Below are 15541 nucleotides of genomic sequence, written 5' to 3' on the forward strand. Positions count from 1 at the left end.
ATGCACTTCTATATCTACCTTGCAAGAAAACAGGAGATACTAAGAGATACTAGGAGACATCTGTTCTTTTCTGCATGCAGGGAAGAATGGTCTTTGATCTGTTTTCTTATGTACACATTAAAGATGAACAGGAAGGGATCTTTAAGATATCCGTTCTTCTTTTGGTACTTGATAATATTTAGTCATTTGTACAATAAATATGTACAGTCTGATTTTCCGAGAGCTCACTGGGCCCTCCCTTAAATGGGGTCTCCCTTTACATCTCAGAATATTCACTTCCTGCCCTCATCCTGGGATTCTTGCAAGTAAGGAGGGAAATTTAGTCAAATTGGTGAGAAAAGGGGTCATCTGCTTTGATGACAAAGAGGAAAGAACATGAAGCTTTCTAACAGAGTTTTTCTACCCTGGATTTACTAGAGACAATTACTTTTTCCGGTCTGGAAGGACAAAATGTAATCAGGATATATTTCTCAATCTATCTGACCTAAATTATATATTCTAAATGCAAAACCAGTCATCCTCTTCAAATTAGTCCTTCTATAGTTTAATCATCTTTTTTTTTTTAACCATTAGAAAATAATACATAATCATAAAATGAGATTTTTTTTAAGAGGTCACCAAATGTTTGTGTGTATCTTCACAAGTTCCTGGCTGTCTGAACTGTACCTAAGATCTCTGAAATAAAAATAGCCATTTCAGAGAAATTAAAAGCCAACAAAACAAAAAAATTATCCTAAGCCCAGCTCAGATACCAGCAAAAGCAAAAGGCTCCATTTTCAAGTGGACTTTAAGTTTGTTTATGGTTTGATGATCATGTGGTCCAACATAGCCTTTGAAAAAGCAGAAGGTAGCATTATAAGAGCCAGTGTATATGATAAATATTTCTCCTTACAAAATGATACATTTCCAGTTTGTGTGTTCAAACTGACAACCTCTTGGAAAGGGCTCAGAATTTCACACAAGGGTGAAATCCTTCAGACCAGACACCTAACTGCAGGTGTCTACAATGTAGATGCTAACATGTGGGCAGTGTACCCAAACTCCTTTGGTATTGTGCAAGTCTAAAGAACTATTGTTCTTCATATCCTGAAGCATACATTTACATATGGCCAAATTAACAGCTCTCTAAGGTCCATGACTCGATCTACACGTAAGGGAAGCTTAAATGCCTAAATGCAGGTGTCTGATTAAAGAACTGAATTCCACCCCTGCTGCAAACAAATGCCACAGGCTATCACTGATTAAATTACATTTCAGTGCATTTCACCATTTTCATTGTGAGAAGTACCAGAAGCAAAGCTTCTGATTCTTTGCTGTGTATTGATATTTACAAAGTGGTAGAGACTCTTCAGTCCTGAAGGCGTTGGTACCATGACAGGCTGTACAAGCAAAAGAAAATCAGGCTATACTTACCACTGATACACAGAGCTCTGACTGTGGTTGAGAAGGAAGGACCATATCCTATCATGACATCATGAGACAGAGAGAAATGCTACTTCAATATCCTGCGTCTTGAAATGTTTAAAAGCTGATGTGAAAAGTCATATAAACCTGAATTACCACTCATTTCCTTTCTCCTAATACAGAAAGCAAATGTCTATATACAAAACACAACTAAATAACAAAAATGTACTTGTTTAGCAAGCAAGGTTACAGCAACATGGAATTTATATAAGAATATATATAGTTGCCTACATAAATAGCAAGTTATATATCACCCTGCCAATCTGTGTCACCTTAAATCTAAATTAAAGTATATAAACTTTTACAGATTTCAGGAATGATTAGTTCTGAAAAACAGGACAAGTATGGGGGGTTTTTTTACTAAATTAGCTATTTAAGCTTTTGAAGTGCAGTAATACTGCTTGGATAGAGTGCTGGACTTAAGTATGACTGTCTATCTCTGAGGCAGCACCACAATCCATTAAGCTCCCTGTATTTAATCTGTCCATCATAAGCTTAGTAATTTTCATATCACATAGGACAAAAAGGTGATCTTTTGTATTTGAATCTCTAATTTACACTCCCCATCCTCCTTTCCCAAGCAGTAAATGGTAGAGAAGAAAGCTTTTTCTGCAGTTTCTTCAGCCCTTTTATCTGAGGAAAAGCAGTTATATGTCAGGTCTCTAAGGAATTTGATGCTCTGTTTTTCCCCTGACCCTATTTCCATACTCGGAGCTGCAAGAAAGGAAACTATCCCATAGAAAGATAACGTATTTCGAGGTTAGTAAGAGTTGCAATATGTAAATTGTATGTCCTTCTCCCCAAGACCCACTCTAGTCTTTTGGGACAAGGACAAATAAGCTCTCAAAATGAAATACCTTATAATGGAATTGTTCTATTCCACTCTTAGATCCTCACTCGAGGAGGAAACAACACAACTCCTAATCTCTAGAGGAAAACAACACAATAAGCTATACAGTGCAGATTTAATATCAAAGAAGGAGGGCATTCCTGATAGATGAAAGACCTTGAGACTTACCCAGTAAGCTCTGCAATGCTTTGCACAGTAATTTGTAGTTCTTAATTAAGTCATAGCATCTCTTTGGAGGGAAAATTGTATTCATTTTCTCACCATTGTAGTCACCATTTTAATAAAGAAAGAGAGACAAAAGAATGCTGAAGTTGGAGGGCTACGAAAGATATTTCTTTTGAGGAAGAAGGAATAATTGTTGCCTTTGAGCTTCAATCTGGATGCCACTTCTCCCAGAAAACAACCTTACTGATGGAAAAGAAATTTTCCTGTTGTGTTTTTTTTTTTTTTTTTTATTATTTCACCACTCTTTCCTTTGTTGTCAGAGAAGAGTTATTTTCACAAATAGAGAAATAAGAACCAAGAGAATTTGTCATGAAGCTATCAGTAATGTTAGAATGGCTTGCTTTTTCAATTCCAGAAACCATTTGGGAAACTGTATTTGAAAGCTGCCAAGACGGAAAAACAAAATTAAAGCAAGCCCTTAGATGAAACTAAATGAAATAGGCAAGGAAGAGCCATCTAGTATCTCTAATGCTCATGTTTGGGGAATGAGGTAGAGAAGGGGAGTGGAGGCCATAAAGATGTCAAGCTTGCATGCCCTCCCTAAGTGGCCTCTCCTTTTATCAGTGCAGATGAGAGGATACTAGGTTAGATGGGTCACTGACAAGAAATGCCAGTAGAACATTTCTTATCACTGAGTCTTCAGATCAGGGTGGAAACTTGTATTTTTAAACAGAAATACAGAGTTGTCAGCAAAATAACTGTTGGTTTCAATAGAATCAGGTTTTTGTCCTGTAGTTCTGGCTATCTCTGCACATAGATACAGCATGTAAAAAAAAAAAGAAAACTGTAATCCTTTAAATGTATTGCAATACTATGATTGTGTAGAACCATATTGGAATTGACTGCCTTGTAAGCCTTAAATTTAGTAACTCACAGATATGTACATCAGCTAATGAACAACAACTCTTTTACCAAGCATGCTATTCTTTTTCAAACTTCCTATTTTTTCTATCTGGCATCTAAACAAAAAACCTCACAGCAAGACTAGTTAAGAAAGAACCTAGATTTAGTAAAGAGGGAGATTATGTTTAATTGGTTTTTAACCCAGTTATTATCTCTAAATTATACTGTTTGTGCTTCTGTACACTTACTGCAATGCTGACCTGCGGTACTCACAGGTACAAATGGCACAGCTGCCAGAGTCTTACTTGCTACACTCATCTACCATATGTAAACCTTTTAACTAAATATTTTTTAATAATTAAAGTGAAACAGAGAGCAAGTAGTGTTTTGGTGTTGACGTGCACTGAGCAGTAACTTGGATTAACAATTAACCTTTAATGTACAGTAAATTAATACTCTCACTACTAGAGTGATCTTTAGTACTATATCTATAGGTAAAAGCAGCTTACCTGAATAACATGTTTCAGCTTGTCAATAATTTGACTTATTACAGGATCTGTTCCCTTCACTTTTACTTCTGGATTTGCAGACTGAGCTTTGATTCCACTGCCAACCACACGATGAGTATAGCTAGTTTAACACACAAACACACACACAAAAATGGTTTAGTAAGTTATTCTACCCTCAGAGAGTCATCTTCTAGTTCATATTAAGTCTCACAGCACCAACATTCCACTTCAATGAGATGCATTAATTTTGTGCACATATTTTTCACAGAAAATAAATACAGCATAATATAGTTACTACATTCCACAAAGTTGTATTATTTATTATAGCTTTAATTTTACTACAAACTTTAACAGGAAAAGAGTTATCTACATTTTTAAGCAAGACACATTCAGCCCTATGCATGGGTTTTTTGTGTGTTCAAAGACAGTCTTCTATTTTGGTTTTGCTAAGTAGAAACTAGACGGTGATTGCCTAAATGCATGACATTTCAGGTTTTTTAAAAAAATTCCAGATTCTACACACAGTGTATGTTCAGAACTACACCTGAAGTTTCCCAGTGTTTTTGTGAATGCACATGCAGATGGAATATTTATTGCAGGACAGCAGCCAAATTGTGCACAAATTATTTAGCATTACATAATTGATATAAGTACAGAGTAGGCCAAAATTTACTTAATAGATAGGTATGTAAAAAAGAAGCAACAGAAGCCAGATGTATGCTCATTCAATAAAGAACTGCTGTAGTAAATAGAACGTTGTTTCTAATATATCAAAACTCAAAATACAGATACTAAAATTAACCACCTAGCAGAATTCTGTGGCTTATTAAGATGCAATTTTTCATTCAACTTCCCATGTTATATGTAATACTCAAGTTACGCAAGAAAAACTGAATATCTACCTTCTCATCACAGACACTGTACATTATGCAAATAGCTTCCATATGTTAGGTTTTGTCTGCATACTCTACAAGAGGATAGCTCTATATATCTCTGCCTCAAAAATATTTTCCAGCTGTTACACTGTAAGAAAAAAGAAGGAAAGAACCCTATCAGGAATGGAGTAAAGAAAAGCCTAATTCCTGCCTATTAGATCTGCATATGAGCATAGACAACACAGCATATTCGAATTTTGTAGAATCTGTTTTATGAAAATCATTGCAGGTCCTCTTAGCTCTGCAGAAAACCTTCCATGTATGCTAAACAATAAACACTGTTCATTAACGCAAGGTTGCTACATTCTTAAGGAAGTGTACACTGACCAAGATACAATTAGCCATGCTCATAGATATAAATTAACCCTGTCATACAAAATGAGTCTGTTTTCCATAGGTCCCAGTGAGCACAGTTTGCCTTCTATATGTGTGACAAAAATTAGTAGCTCCTTTAGGTGTTACAAGAAGATACTTTTTGTACTACAAGTTCTGCAAAATGCTTCAAAAGCGAACTAATTCTGAGGCTCAGCAAAATTTTCCCTGACTTTTAAGGTATTAAGAGCCAGCAGTCTTTCATCGCTTAAGTCCTTTAAAGCATCTGATTTCACACAGTAAATACTAAAATTCTAGACCTACATACAGCTCTGCATGTGCTATTTAGGGAAAATGTACTCTCTTCTGCATGCAATCAAGTTCACTGGAAGCAGATATAATATAAAATTTAAATTCAATTATGTATCAAGATATCACAGCAATGATCACCTAGGATTAGCCACAAGTTAAAGATTCCAGCTTTATTCATTCTTCATTTGAGAAAATAGTCAGCTGTATCCAATATTCAGGACACATTGTATCAGCTAAAGGTAAATACTAAAATTAATAAGCTTATTACTAAAAGCCATTATGGAACCCTGTACTGATTCACTAGCCATACTATTAATTGGAACAGATGTTAATGATGCACAATCAGGACAGCAAGACAATGTATTTAATGTAGTTCACTGGAATATGGTAGTTGAAATGAGTTTAAAAAAATGTTCATAGCACTATTGAATACATTGAATATATGAATGGTTCATATTCTTCACAAAGTGGTATTTTGGTTTAGAGCAGACAGATTTTTGTGCTGTCTTGTAGTGATGGGGCAATTTGCCAGCTGGTAGTGATGGGGTAAATCTTTTTGTCGGGGTGTGTACAGGACCTGCAGCCTGCCTGCTAGACTTGGGGGAACATTTAACACAGCAATTTGACTAAGGTCAACAAATCTTCTGGTAGCTTCTAAAGATAAAAAACCAAACAAAAAACCAAACAAAAAAAAAAACCAACAAAAAAAACCCCACAACAACCGAACAAACCTAAAAAACCTTCTCCAAAGTTTTCCTCAAAAATCCTTCTTTCACAGTCATTTTTCTAAATCAAAATAGATAATTCAATATGGAATTCCTTCCTTCCTTCTCCTTTCCAGCTGAACAATACTGCACTCACCAGATGGACAACTGGTTTAACTCAACACACTGGTTTAATGCAACACAGCCATTTCTCTTCAAACTATAGCACTATAAAAAAGAATCTTAAAGGTTACAGCTACCCTTTCTATACAGTGCTCCCATTTTCTGTTTCACAGCATGCAAAACCGATGTTCTGTCACTCAGAATTCTTAATTAACACCTTTTTTTCAAATGCTGCAAACCCAACTATTACATATTTGTCTGTGAACTGCATAACTATGTGAAAAAGAATACCCTTTCACTTTTTTAAATTCAATTGACAATATTCATTTCTCTAGCCATGCAGGAAGAAATAAACCATACAGAAGTTGAGACTTACCTAGGCTACAATTTTATTAAGTTAGCTCCTCTGGGAATTATCTGGCAATGACTCATTCAAGGCTGGCCATCATTTGTTTTTCAGCTATTTCCACAATGAAATCAACACCCTTGCACAGCTAGTATTTACCATATGACTAACTCCTTTCTTTCATGTGAAGGAAAGTTTCTGGGAAAGTAAGAGTCTTGTGAGTGGACCAGATATTAGGAGCTTCAATCGTGTTCCCCAGCCTCTTTAGAGCCGTCATCCTCTAAATTCCTTTTCAGCGGTGGTTCATAAGGAATAATTGGATTTACTTACCAGTAAAAAGTGTTAGTAATTAATTTGGTTCTCTCTCTCCCACTCCTAGTCATTTTGTTACAGTCATTCTTTTCATATTCTCTCAAAGGCAAAATACATATCTGCTCCCCAGGTAGAGGAGCTCTATTATCTAATATCAAAATTTCTTTCTAGGCAATGATTGATTCTAGCTGGACGTTATTCAAGGCTGGACATTATTCAAGGAGGAAATCTCAAAGGCGCAGGAACACGCCGTCCCCATGTGCCGCAAGTGGAGCAGGCGGGGGAGAAGACCGGCCTTGGCTGAACAGAGAGCTTTGGCTAGAACTCAGGAAAAAAAGGAGAGCTTACCGCCTTTGGAAGAAGGGGCAGGTGACTCAGGGGGATTACAAGGATGTTGTGAGGATATGCAGGGAGAAGATCAGAAAGGCGAAGGTGTAGCTGGAACTTAAACTGGCCACCGCCGTTAAAGACAACAACACGCCTTATAAAGCATCACATATGGAAAATAAAGAGGTAAATGACAAAAGATTCATTTGGATGGAACAAAAAGAATGCAATCCCATTTGGAAGAATGGTTTTCCCCAAATATTTTGGGTTTGCATAGCAAGGTTTTAGTAGCGGGGTGGCTATTGGGGTGGCTTCTGTGAGAAGCTGCTAGAAGCTTCCCCTATGTCCAATAGAGCCAATGCCAGCCAGCTCCAAGATGGACCTGCTGCTGGCCAAAGCTGAGCCAATCAGAGACGTTGGCAGTGCCTCCGTGATAACATATTTAAGAAGGGGAAAAAAAAAACCCTGCTGTGCAAGAGCAGCCAGGAGAGAGGGGTAAGAATATGTGAGAGGAACAACCCTGCAGGAACCCAGGTCAGTGAAGAAGGAGGGGGAGGAGGTGCTCCAGGCACCAGAGCAGAGATTTCCCTGCAGCCTGTGGTGAAGACCATGGTGAGGCAGGCTGTCCCCCTGCAGCCCATGGAGGTTAACTGTGGAGCAGATATCCATCTGCAGCCCATGGAGGACCCCATGCCGGAGCAGGTGGATGCACTCAAAGGATGCTGTGACCCTGTGGAGGTCCCAGGCTGGAGCAGTCTGTTCCTGAAGGACTGCACCCCGCGGAAAGGACACGTGGAAAGGACACGTGGAAAGGACACATGGAAAAGACCCACACTGGAGCAATTCATGAAGAACTGCAGCATGTGGGAAGGACCCACGTTGAAGAAGTTTGTGGAGGACTGTGTCCCAAGAGTGGGACCCTACACTAGAGCACAGGAAGAGAGTGAGGAGGAAGGAGCAGCAGAGACAACATGTGATGAACTGACCACAATCCCCATTCCCCGTTGCTCTGTGCCACTTGGCGGGAGGAGGTAGAGAAGCCAGGAGTGAAGTTGAGCCTGGGAAGAAGGAAGGGGTGGGGAGAAGGTGCTTTAAGATTTGGTTTATTTCTTATTATCCTACTCTGATTTGATTGGTAATAAATTAAATTAATTCCCCAAGTCAGGTCTGTTTTGCCCGTGACACTACTTGCTGAACGATCTCCCTGTCCTTATCTTGACCCATGAGCCTTTTGTTATATTTTTCTCTCCTTTGTCCAGCTGAGGAGGGGGAGTGATAGACCGGCTTGGTGAGTAGCTGACATCCAGTCAGGGTCAACTCACCACACCAAATTTGACAAATTTGACAATACTGTCTTCACTTCACAGCATAAATGTTGAACAACACTTTTCATGTGATGTTGCATTGCTAAATAATGGTGGTCTCAGTATAGAACCCCCAAATGTGAATACACTCAACATACTGAAGTAAATGAATGCATATGTTTGCATTTTTTCCTGTTATTGGAAATCCTAACCCATATTAAATTTGCTTTCACTGCAAGGTGATCTGGTTTTGCTCAATTGACATTAAAAACTGTCATTTAACTTTGACTCTTTTGTAATTACGGTCTCTGACAAGTCACAAGGCAAGATGAAAACCTTTTTTCTTTCTTCAGGTGTATAATAAGGCATTGACAAAGCCTTATGAAGTATTGCTTTATTGATTCTTATCATAAAAGTAAGGTTACAGAAGTCAACTTCTTTTTGTTTAATCTGCTCTTTTGCTGCTTGAAATATCTTTTCCATACAAAAATTGTAACCTTACTTATACGTTGTTGTTTTATTTTCCACATATCATTGTGTTTAATTAACAAATGTCTGTAACTCTAACATCTTCAAGCATTCAAATATGGACTAAATGATCTGTCAGAATTAAATGGGCTACCGGGAATCTGAGCATGGTACACAAAAATTCATCCCTGTAGACTTTCATTTACTTGCAAAACATGTTTCCCTTTAATTGGGGGAAAAATATAAAAATTTCAGACTTTTGGTTTGAGAGACTTCATTCATTACAAAGTTTTAATACAGCATTAATTACTTCCTGTTTCTTTTACTTCTAATGTACAAGTAATGGAAAAAACATTTTAAAGGTTCCCCACAGAGGTAGCCTGGCTTGAGCAAGTGTTGCTCAGATTTGAATCCTGGGGAAAAAAAGATGACGAATTTCTTGCTAGAGAAGTAATAGACCCGCCATCTGTGCTCATTTCTGTGCAGGCATGGTAATGTATCACATCACTTTAATAGGCAGACTTGGTCCCCAAGTACTATTCATTTTCATCAACATTAGGAAAAAAAACCAAGCACCAATATATTTGTATTCTATAAACATGTTTTAAAGTGATGAATAAGAAGGTGCCCATTTTCTGAGCTCAATGTATGAATATTCATATAAATTTCCTATTACTCTCTATTGTATCTATGAATACAGCTGATGGGGTTTACATTTGATTGTATCAATATCTCTGTTAAAAGAGAAGATCATGCTCTATTGACTATCACTGATTTCTTGGTACATGGAGCTGGAAAAGCTATTAGAAGTAATGAATATATTAATTCTCATAAGAATCAGCCATTTTGGACATGGTGCTTAAGGCAGATCTGTATGTCTATATCCCTCCAACACAATCTGTATTATATTGTGATGACAACAAATACGGATACATCGTATTTACTGTCAAAAACTGATCGTGATTTTCCATTCCTTCACACTAGCTTTGTGGAGTAACATCAGCATAGAATAGATAAAATAGAGTAAGAAGTCAATGCTAAAAATGGGCCTGAGCCATAAAGTTTTGATCTAGATCCAAACTCCAGAGTTAAACTCCCAGTGCTAGTAGTGTTTTCTTCAGACCTGTTGCTTTTTAAATTTGCTGCTACTTATCTCTGCTATTACTTCAGTATGAAGAGCCCACAAATTCTTGGTTAGTAACAGATTAGTTTCAAGTAAAGTCAACCTTATTTAGGGCAGCCTTTCATACAGCTAATAAAGGACTCTCTTAAGAAACTGATTATCTAACTACAAAAAGAAAAAACATATGAATTATGGAAATAAACAGGGAATATTCTGAGTTGAAAAAACCTATTTCAAATTTCAAATAGAAATTCCTGCAATTTGTAAAAGTGGAACAGATGTGCATTAGAACTAGATGTGCATTAGAACCAGAACTCAAGCAGAAACAGAAATACATTAAAGTTCAGAGCTTCACCCAGACTAATATTTTTAAATAGTACAATCATTTCAGCTGAATCTCATTGTAACTAATAGTTAAAATGCTTACATGTTGCCTGGGGAACCATGTAGAGCTGGACAATTGGATCTACTAGGAACAGGCACTTCGGAGCTTGCTAAGTGTTTCAAGAGCCTAGCCTAAGCTTGAAGAGTCAACAGTTTTGCCAGGTGGTAAGGATGGGCATGATCCAAACCTGCAGTGTGGATAGCCCACTGTGCAACACAGGCCCTGGAGATATCCTCAACATCCATTCCCAGATACTCATTCTGGAATTCTGGACTCTCTTTTCCAATCTGTGACTTTTTTTGGTTGGTTGGATAGGTCTGTTTTGCACAGTTACAACCTGAAGTTAAACACTGAAGAAAGAAGCAGGGCTTTCTAATGTGGTTGTAGAGGCACAACAGCGTGGCTTCTGGGTCACAGCAGCCCTGCCACTTAAGAACATAAGTAAAAGGAGGTCACACACCTCATAGACTTACAGTGAGTCTGAGGGACATAGAGAAAGTGCAGTAATTCACTAGAGATGGAAAGCTGATACATCAGTAAAGGGAAATTAGGAGGGAGATACAGTTAAGATACACTTGTTTCTAATAATGTGACATAAAGTACCTCAGTGCTATGATTTATGAAGAGCAGCATTTTAACAGATGTTAAAAAAAACCAAAGAAAACCTAACCAATGGTTAAAGAGAAATCTTGTGGGTTTCCCTCTCCAACATAATAAGAACTTGTGACATAGTGACATAAATGTTTTTAGTGCCAAGAAAAAGATGGCATAGTCACAGAAAAGCACAGATGAGGTCTCAGGCATAGTTTGACACTTCTTAGAATTTGCACCAGTAGGATCCTCTCAACTGTGGAAAAGCTGCATCTTTTGAATACAGGAAGATTTTAAACTGCTAAACAACTTCCAAATGTTGACAAAAACCCCCCGATATTGTTAGATCAAAATAATAGGTATTATCTAGTCATGGTAACGAGGGCCAAGATCCTTAAATAACCATGAAGAATATTCACAACAGTCAAACATCTAAAGAAACTAATTTTGACTCAGGCTTAAAGGCAAGGTGCATTTTTTATGCAAAATTTTTAAACATAAAGTTTTTTCCCCCCAGGACTGTCTTATTATGCTAATTGCCTGTAGGTTTGACAGGATTCAAATCCGCAGGGCAAACCTGCAGAACATCATCCCCCCAAAAATGAGTAATATTCTTCAGGCAGTTCCAAAATCTGGGAACTGTTGTCTCTGAAATCTATGTGTCTCTCGCTATGATTTCATAGCTGTGTAGAGTCTGAACGAGGGTCTAGCACGCACGATCTTCTTTGTCTAATTGTTCTATTTCCATGCCTTTCATATTCCTGGTTACAGAGGAGCCCAACTTCAACAGGAGGAAGAGAATATGCTACCGTTTTTAGAAAACTTTACCACTAAGCAATCATTATCAATGACAGGTTTGCAGGGGAACTGCACACCACCAAACACCATGGTTTCTTATTTTCTTTTTAGTGAAAATGATCCCTTTAAACAAAAATGAATGAACTCAGGACCACTACAGACTTGCAGTTTCTTTTCATTACAGATCAGACTGTCAGGAAACTTGGGAAGTCTCTATGTACATTTCTGGAAAACTATGTTTCTGCATGTACTGGGAATTTCTGCAGACAAAAATGTAGTCACGGGTCAAGATAGTCACCTCCTTCAGGTACGGGGAAAAAAATTAACATCAATTATGGTTTGTAATAATAAAATTCCTTTTTTTATTTATGTAAGCTTGAAACACTGCACAGACAAGCAGGTTAGAACCGCACTCTTCATGATGATGCTGAAAAAAAGAAGTGAAAGACAGAGGGACTAACTTTGCCTTTAATGTTTTCAGATTCACTAGGCATAGGCAAAAGGACATCAAGCAAGCAAATCCAGAAAAAGAACTGAGGATACTGAGTAGGATTCATACTTGCTGCTTCTTCCACTGCTTAGAAGAAGTAATGTTGAGCTTCTTTTAGGCACTTGGACCATGTTCCAGGTGGGAGATTAAAGTAACAAAAGCTGTATTATCACAGTGAATGCTATTCTCCAGAAAACCCTAAGCATCTCGGCAGCCAAGTCTCTCCTAAGAAAACTTTAGCAAGTTCAGCTGTTTGCCCCATCCTGATGTCTCTCTGCCAGCTGCTATCATCACCTTCTACCACTGCCACCTTGGCCTTTTCAGTGCTTGGACCCATTGACTTTATCAAGAGCTACTCAGAAATCTCTTCTTTAAGTTGCCAAGTTGCAGGATCATGGTATTGAGACAACTGCTGCTGTTGTGAAGGGCTTAATCACTAGGGTGCATTGCCTTACCTCTGAAATACTCGTTTATCATGTAGTCACACTGCTGTAGGAGGTTCAGGCGGTTCATAGCTGCTGCAGAGACACCGCCTGACAAAACTTAGTCTTTTCATCATTTTGTGGCAATAGGAATTGCACCTTCATTTGCAATATTTCATCTCAAAGTGAAGTCTTAACTGGTAGCATCACAGTAATCTCCATGAGAGCAAGCAGACAACAACCACTAACTCCTTATCTGGTAACAATAGAGATGGTTCTTCATTGGTTTAGTTTTCTACATTTGAAGCTAATTGTAAATGAATCAATGCTGATTTTCATCAGCTGACTGTTTGAAGTAAGCACTGAAATCCCAGGGAAATAGTTTGAAACTAGGTGTTTACTTCCTGTTGGCTCTTTGGGAAGCTCCAAACAGAGAGAATATAATATACAATTGACCAAATAACTTAATTTTTTAATTAATCTATTTATTTACTGTATTTGCTCTTCTGTATTTGTCTCCTTTAACTGGCATTGATACAGTAACCAAGATGCAATTTTTTCAATATGCTCCTCCTTCACAAACTTGTTTTTTTTGTTGTCATGTTCTAGTTTGGAAAAGTGGGCATTCATGTACTGGCATTGCTAAGGGACTTGCTTTGTTCAGCTTCTCACATTAACTGAATTCTAAATTACTTTGCAGCTTAGGCTGCTGGCACTTACTAGTTACAGGCAAGCACCTGTACTTGTATAGTCTCACTGTGTTTAAGAAGGGTAAGATAGCACAGTGTGCCCACTACATTTTGTTTTATTTCAAACTTGGGATATGATTTTTAATAACTCCTTCTCAGCTTGCTTGCTTTATGATTGTTGATAGTTGCTGATTTACACCTGCTATTGCTGTCATCTTCATCACTGTTGGACATTTCAAAATTCTGGGTAACTGTTAATTGAGAAATTAACAACTACCTGAATACTAGTAAAAAGTAAACATGTGCAGCAACAAATGATTAAGAGTGTTCAGGGGTGCAAATTTTAATTAACAAAGCTGAACAAATCAAAGAATCACTGCAACCATAAAAAATGCTTGGAGCTTGGACAGGTGTGTTGGCTGTTTTTGTCTAGTCTTACATAATTTTTTTAAGAGTAGATATTGCAAAGTTAGCCTCAGAAAACTCATCAAAAATATTTTACACCTAGTTTTCAGAGATAGTATTTGTAGTAATTCTAGGATAGATTCCATTTCTCCTAGACATTTTCAATATATTTTAATTGATCAACATTTCTTTTAAAAGAAAATGTCTTTGAATTTTTCAATTAGAATTTATTTTTAGATCTGTAATTTGGTATATATTTGAAAAAAAAAAAAAAAAAACACCCAACCTGATTGCATATACACTTGTTAAATTTACAGAAAATATTAAGTGTGGAAAACAACTGAGTAAAAGTTGTGTTATTTGTGCTTCAAACCAAAATATGTTCCTGTAATCATTTAGGCTAAAACATGTCTAATAAAAGATATGTATTTAATTTTTCATCATTGAGCAGACCTGCCTTGTTAAAGGAAAAAATAGCAGGTCAGCCTTTGGGCTTTTCTGCACTTGAAAACTAAGTGACATGTCTTTGGAATACTCCTTTTTAAATAGATATTTCATTAAAAACTTGCTTATTTTGAACTAGGTTCACAGGAACAACACAAAACACACTGAAGTATGTAATAAATTAACTATTACAGAGCCTTTCAGAATATGTCTTTTAATGAGTTTCCAAGTGTGACCTAGACCTTTGTTATTTTGTACAGCACAAAATCTATCATCTAAATAATTTCCATTACATTCTGATCCTACAATCACTCTTTTAAAGCTCAAAAAACCCCCAACAACCCTTCATGATCTTAATTTAAACACCAAAATTTCTGAGAGGATTTTATATATATAGTGGTTGGAAGCCAGTTCATCATAGATTTGATGTTAGCTGTGTCTTCCAAAAATAAGTTCTTAATAAGCAATACAAGGTGCTAATGGAATAACTAGATGTCCTGAAGGCTTCATTAGGCAGACAGGTCTCCCTCTGGAGACTTCCAAAAGCATGTCCTGGTTTCAGCTGGGATAGAGTTAATTTTCGTCTTGGTAGCCGGTATGGGGCTGTGTTTTGGGTTTAGGATGAGAACAATGTCGATGATACACTGATGCTTTGGTTCTTGCTAAGTAGTGCTAAGCTGTTGCTAAATAGGTGCTAAGTGACGCTCACACTGGTCAAAGACCTTTCAGCTTCCCCTGCTCTGCCGGGTCCACAAGAAGCTGGGAGAGGACACAGCCAGGACAGCTGACCCAGACTGGCCAAAGGGCTATTCCATACCATGTGACGTCATGCTCAGTATATAAGTTGGGGGAAGAAGAAAGAACGGACGGACGGACGACATTGGGTGTGATGGCGCTTGTCTTCCCAAGTAACCGTTACACGTGATGAAGCCCTGCTTTCCTGGAGATGGCTGAACACCTGCCTGCCGATGGGAAGTAGTGAATGAATTCCTTGCTTTGCTTTGTTTACGTGCACGGTTTTTGCTTTGCTTATTTAACTGTTCTATTTTATTTTACTTCAATTATTAAACTGTTCTTATCTCAACCCACGAGTTTTCTCCCTTTTACCCTTCTGATTCTCTCCCCTATCCCACTGGTGGGGAGTGAGCGAGTGGCTGCGT

The 15541-nt window shown here is 37.6% G+C and overlaps 1 protein-coding gene across 2 annotated transcripts in view; it reads right to left on the minus strand.

Moving 5' to 3' along the window:
* Window positions 1–15541, minus strand: part of GPC5 (glypican 5) — a 768836-nt gene that overhangs the window by 491862 nt on the left and 261433 nt on the right. For both annotated transcript variants that reach the window (XM_087758947.1, XM_087758946.1), the window contains exon 6: window positions 3892–4012. In XM_087758947.1, coding sequence (XP_087615073.1) covers window positions 3892–4012 — 121 coding nt within the window. The remainder of the gene's footprint in view (window positions 1–3891; window positions 4013–15541) is intronic.

This window comes from Nipponia nippon, unplaced genomic scaffold, assembly GCF_047370975.1.
Source record: "Nipponia nippon isolate SJK-2023a ecotype South Korea unplaced genomic scaffold, ASM4737097v1 scaffold_2, whole genome shotgun sequence".
In the NCBI taxonomy this organism is placed as follows: Eukaryota; Metazoa; Chordata; class Aves; order Pelecaniformes; family Threskiornithidae; genus Nipponia; species Nipponia nippon.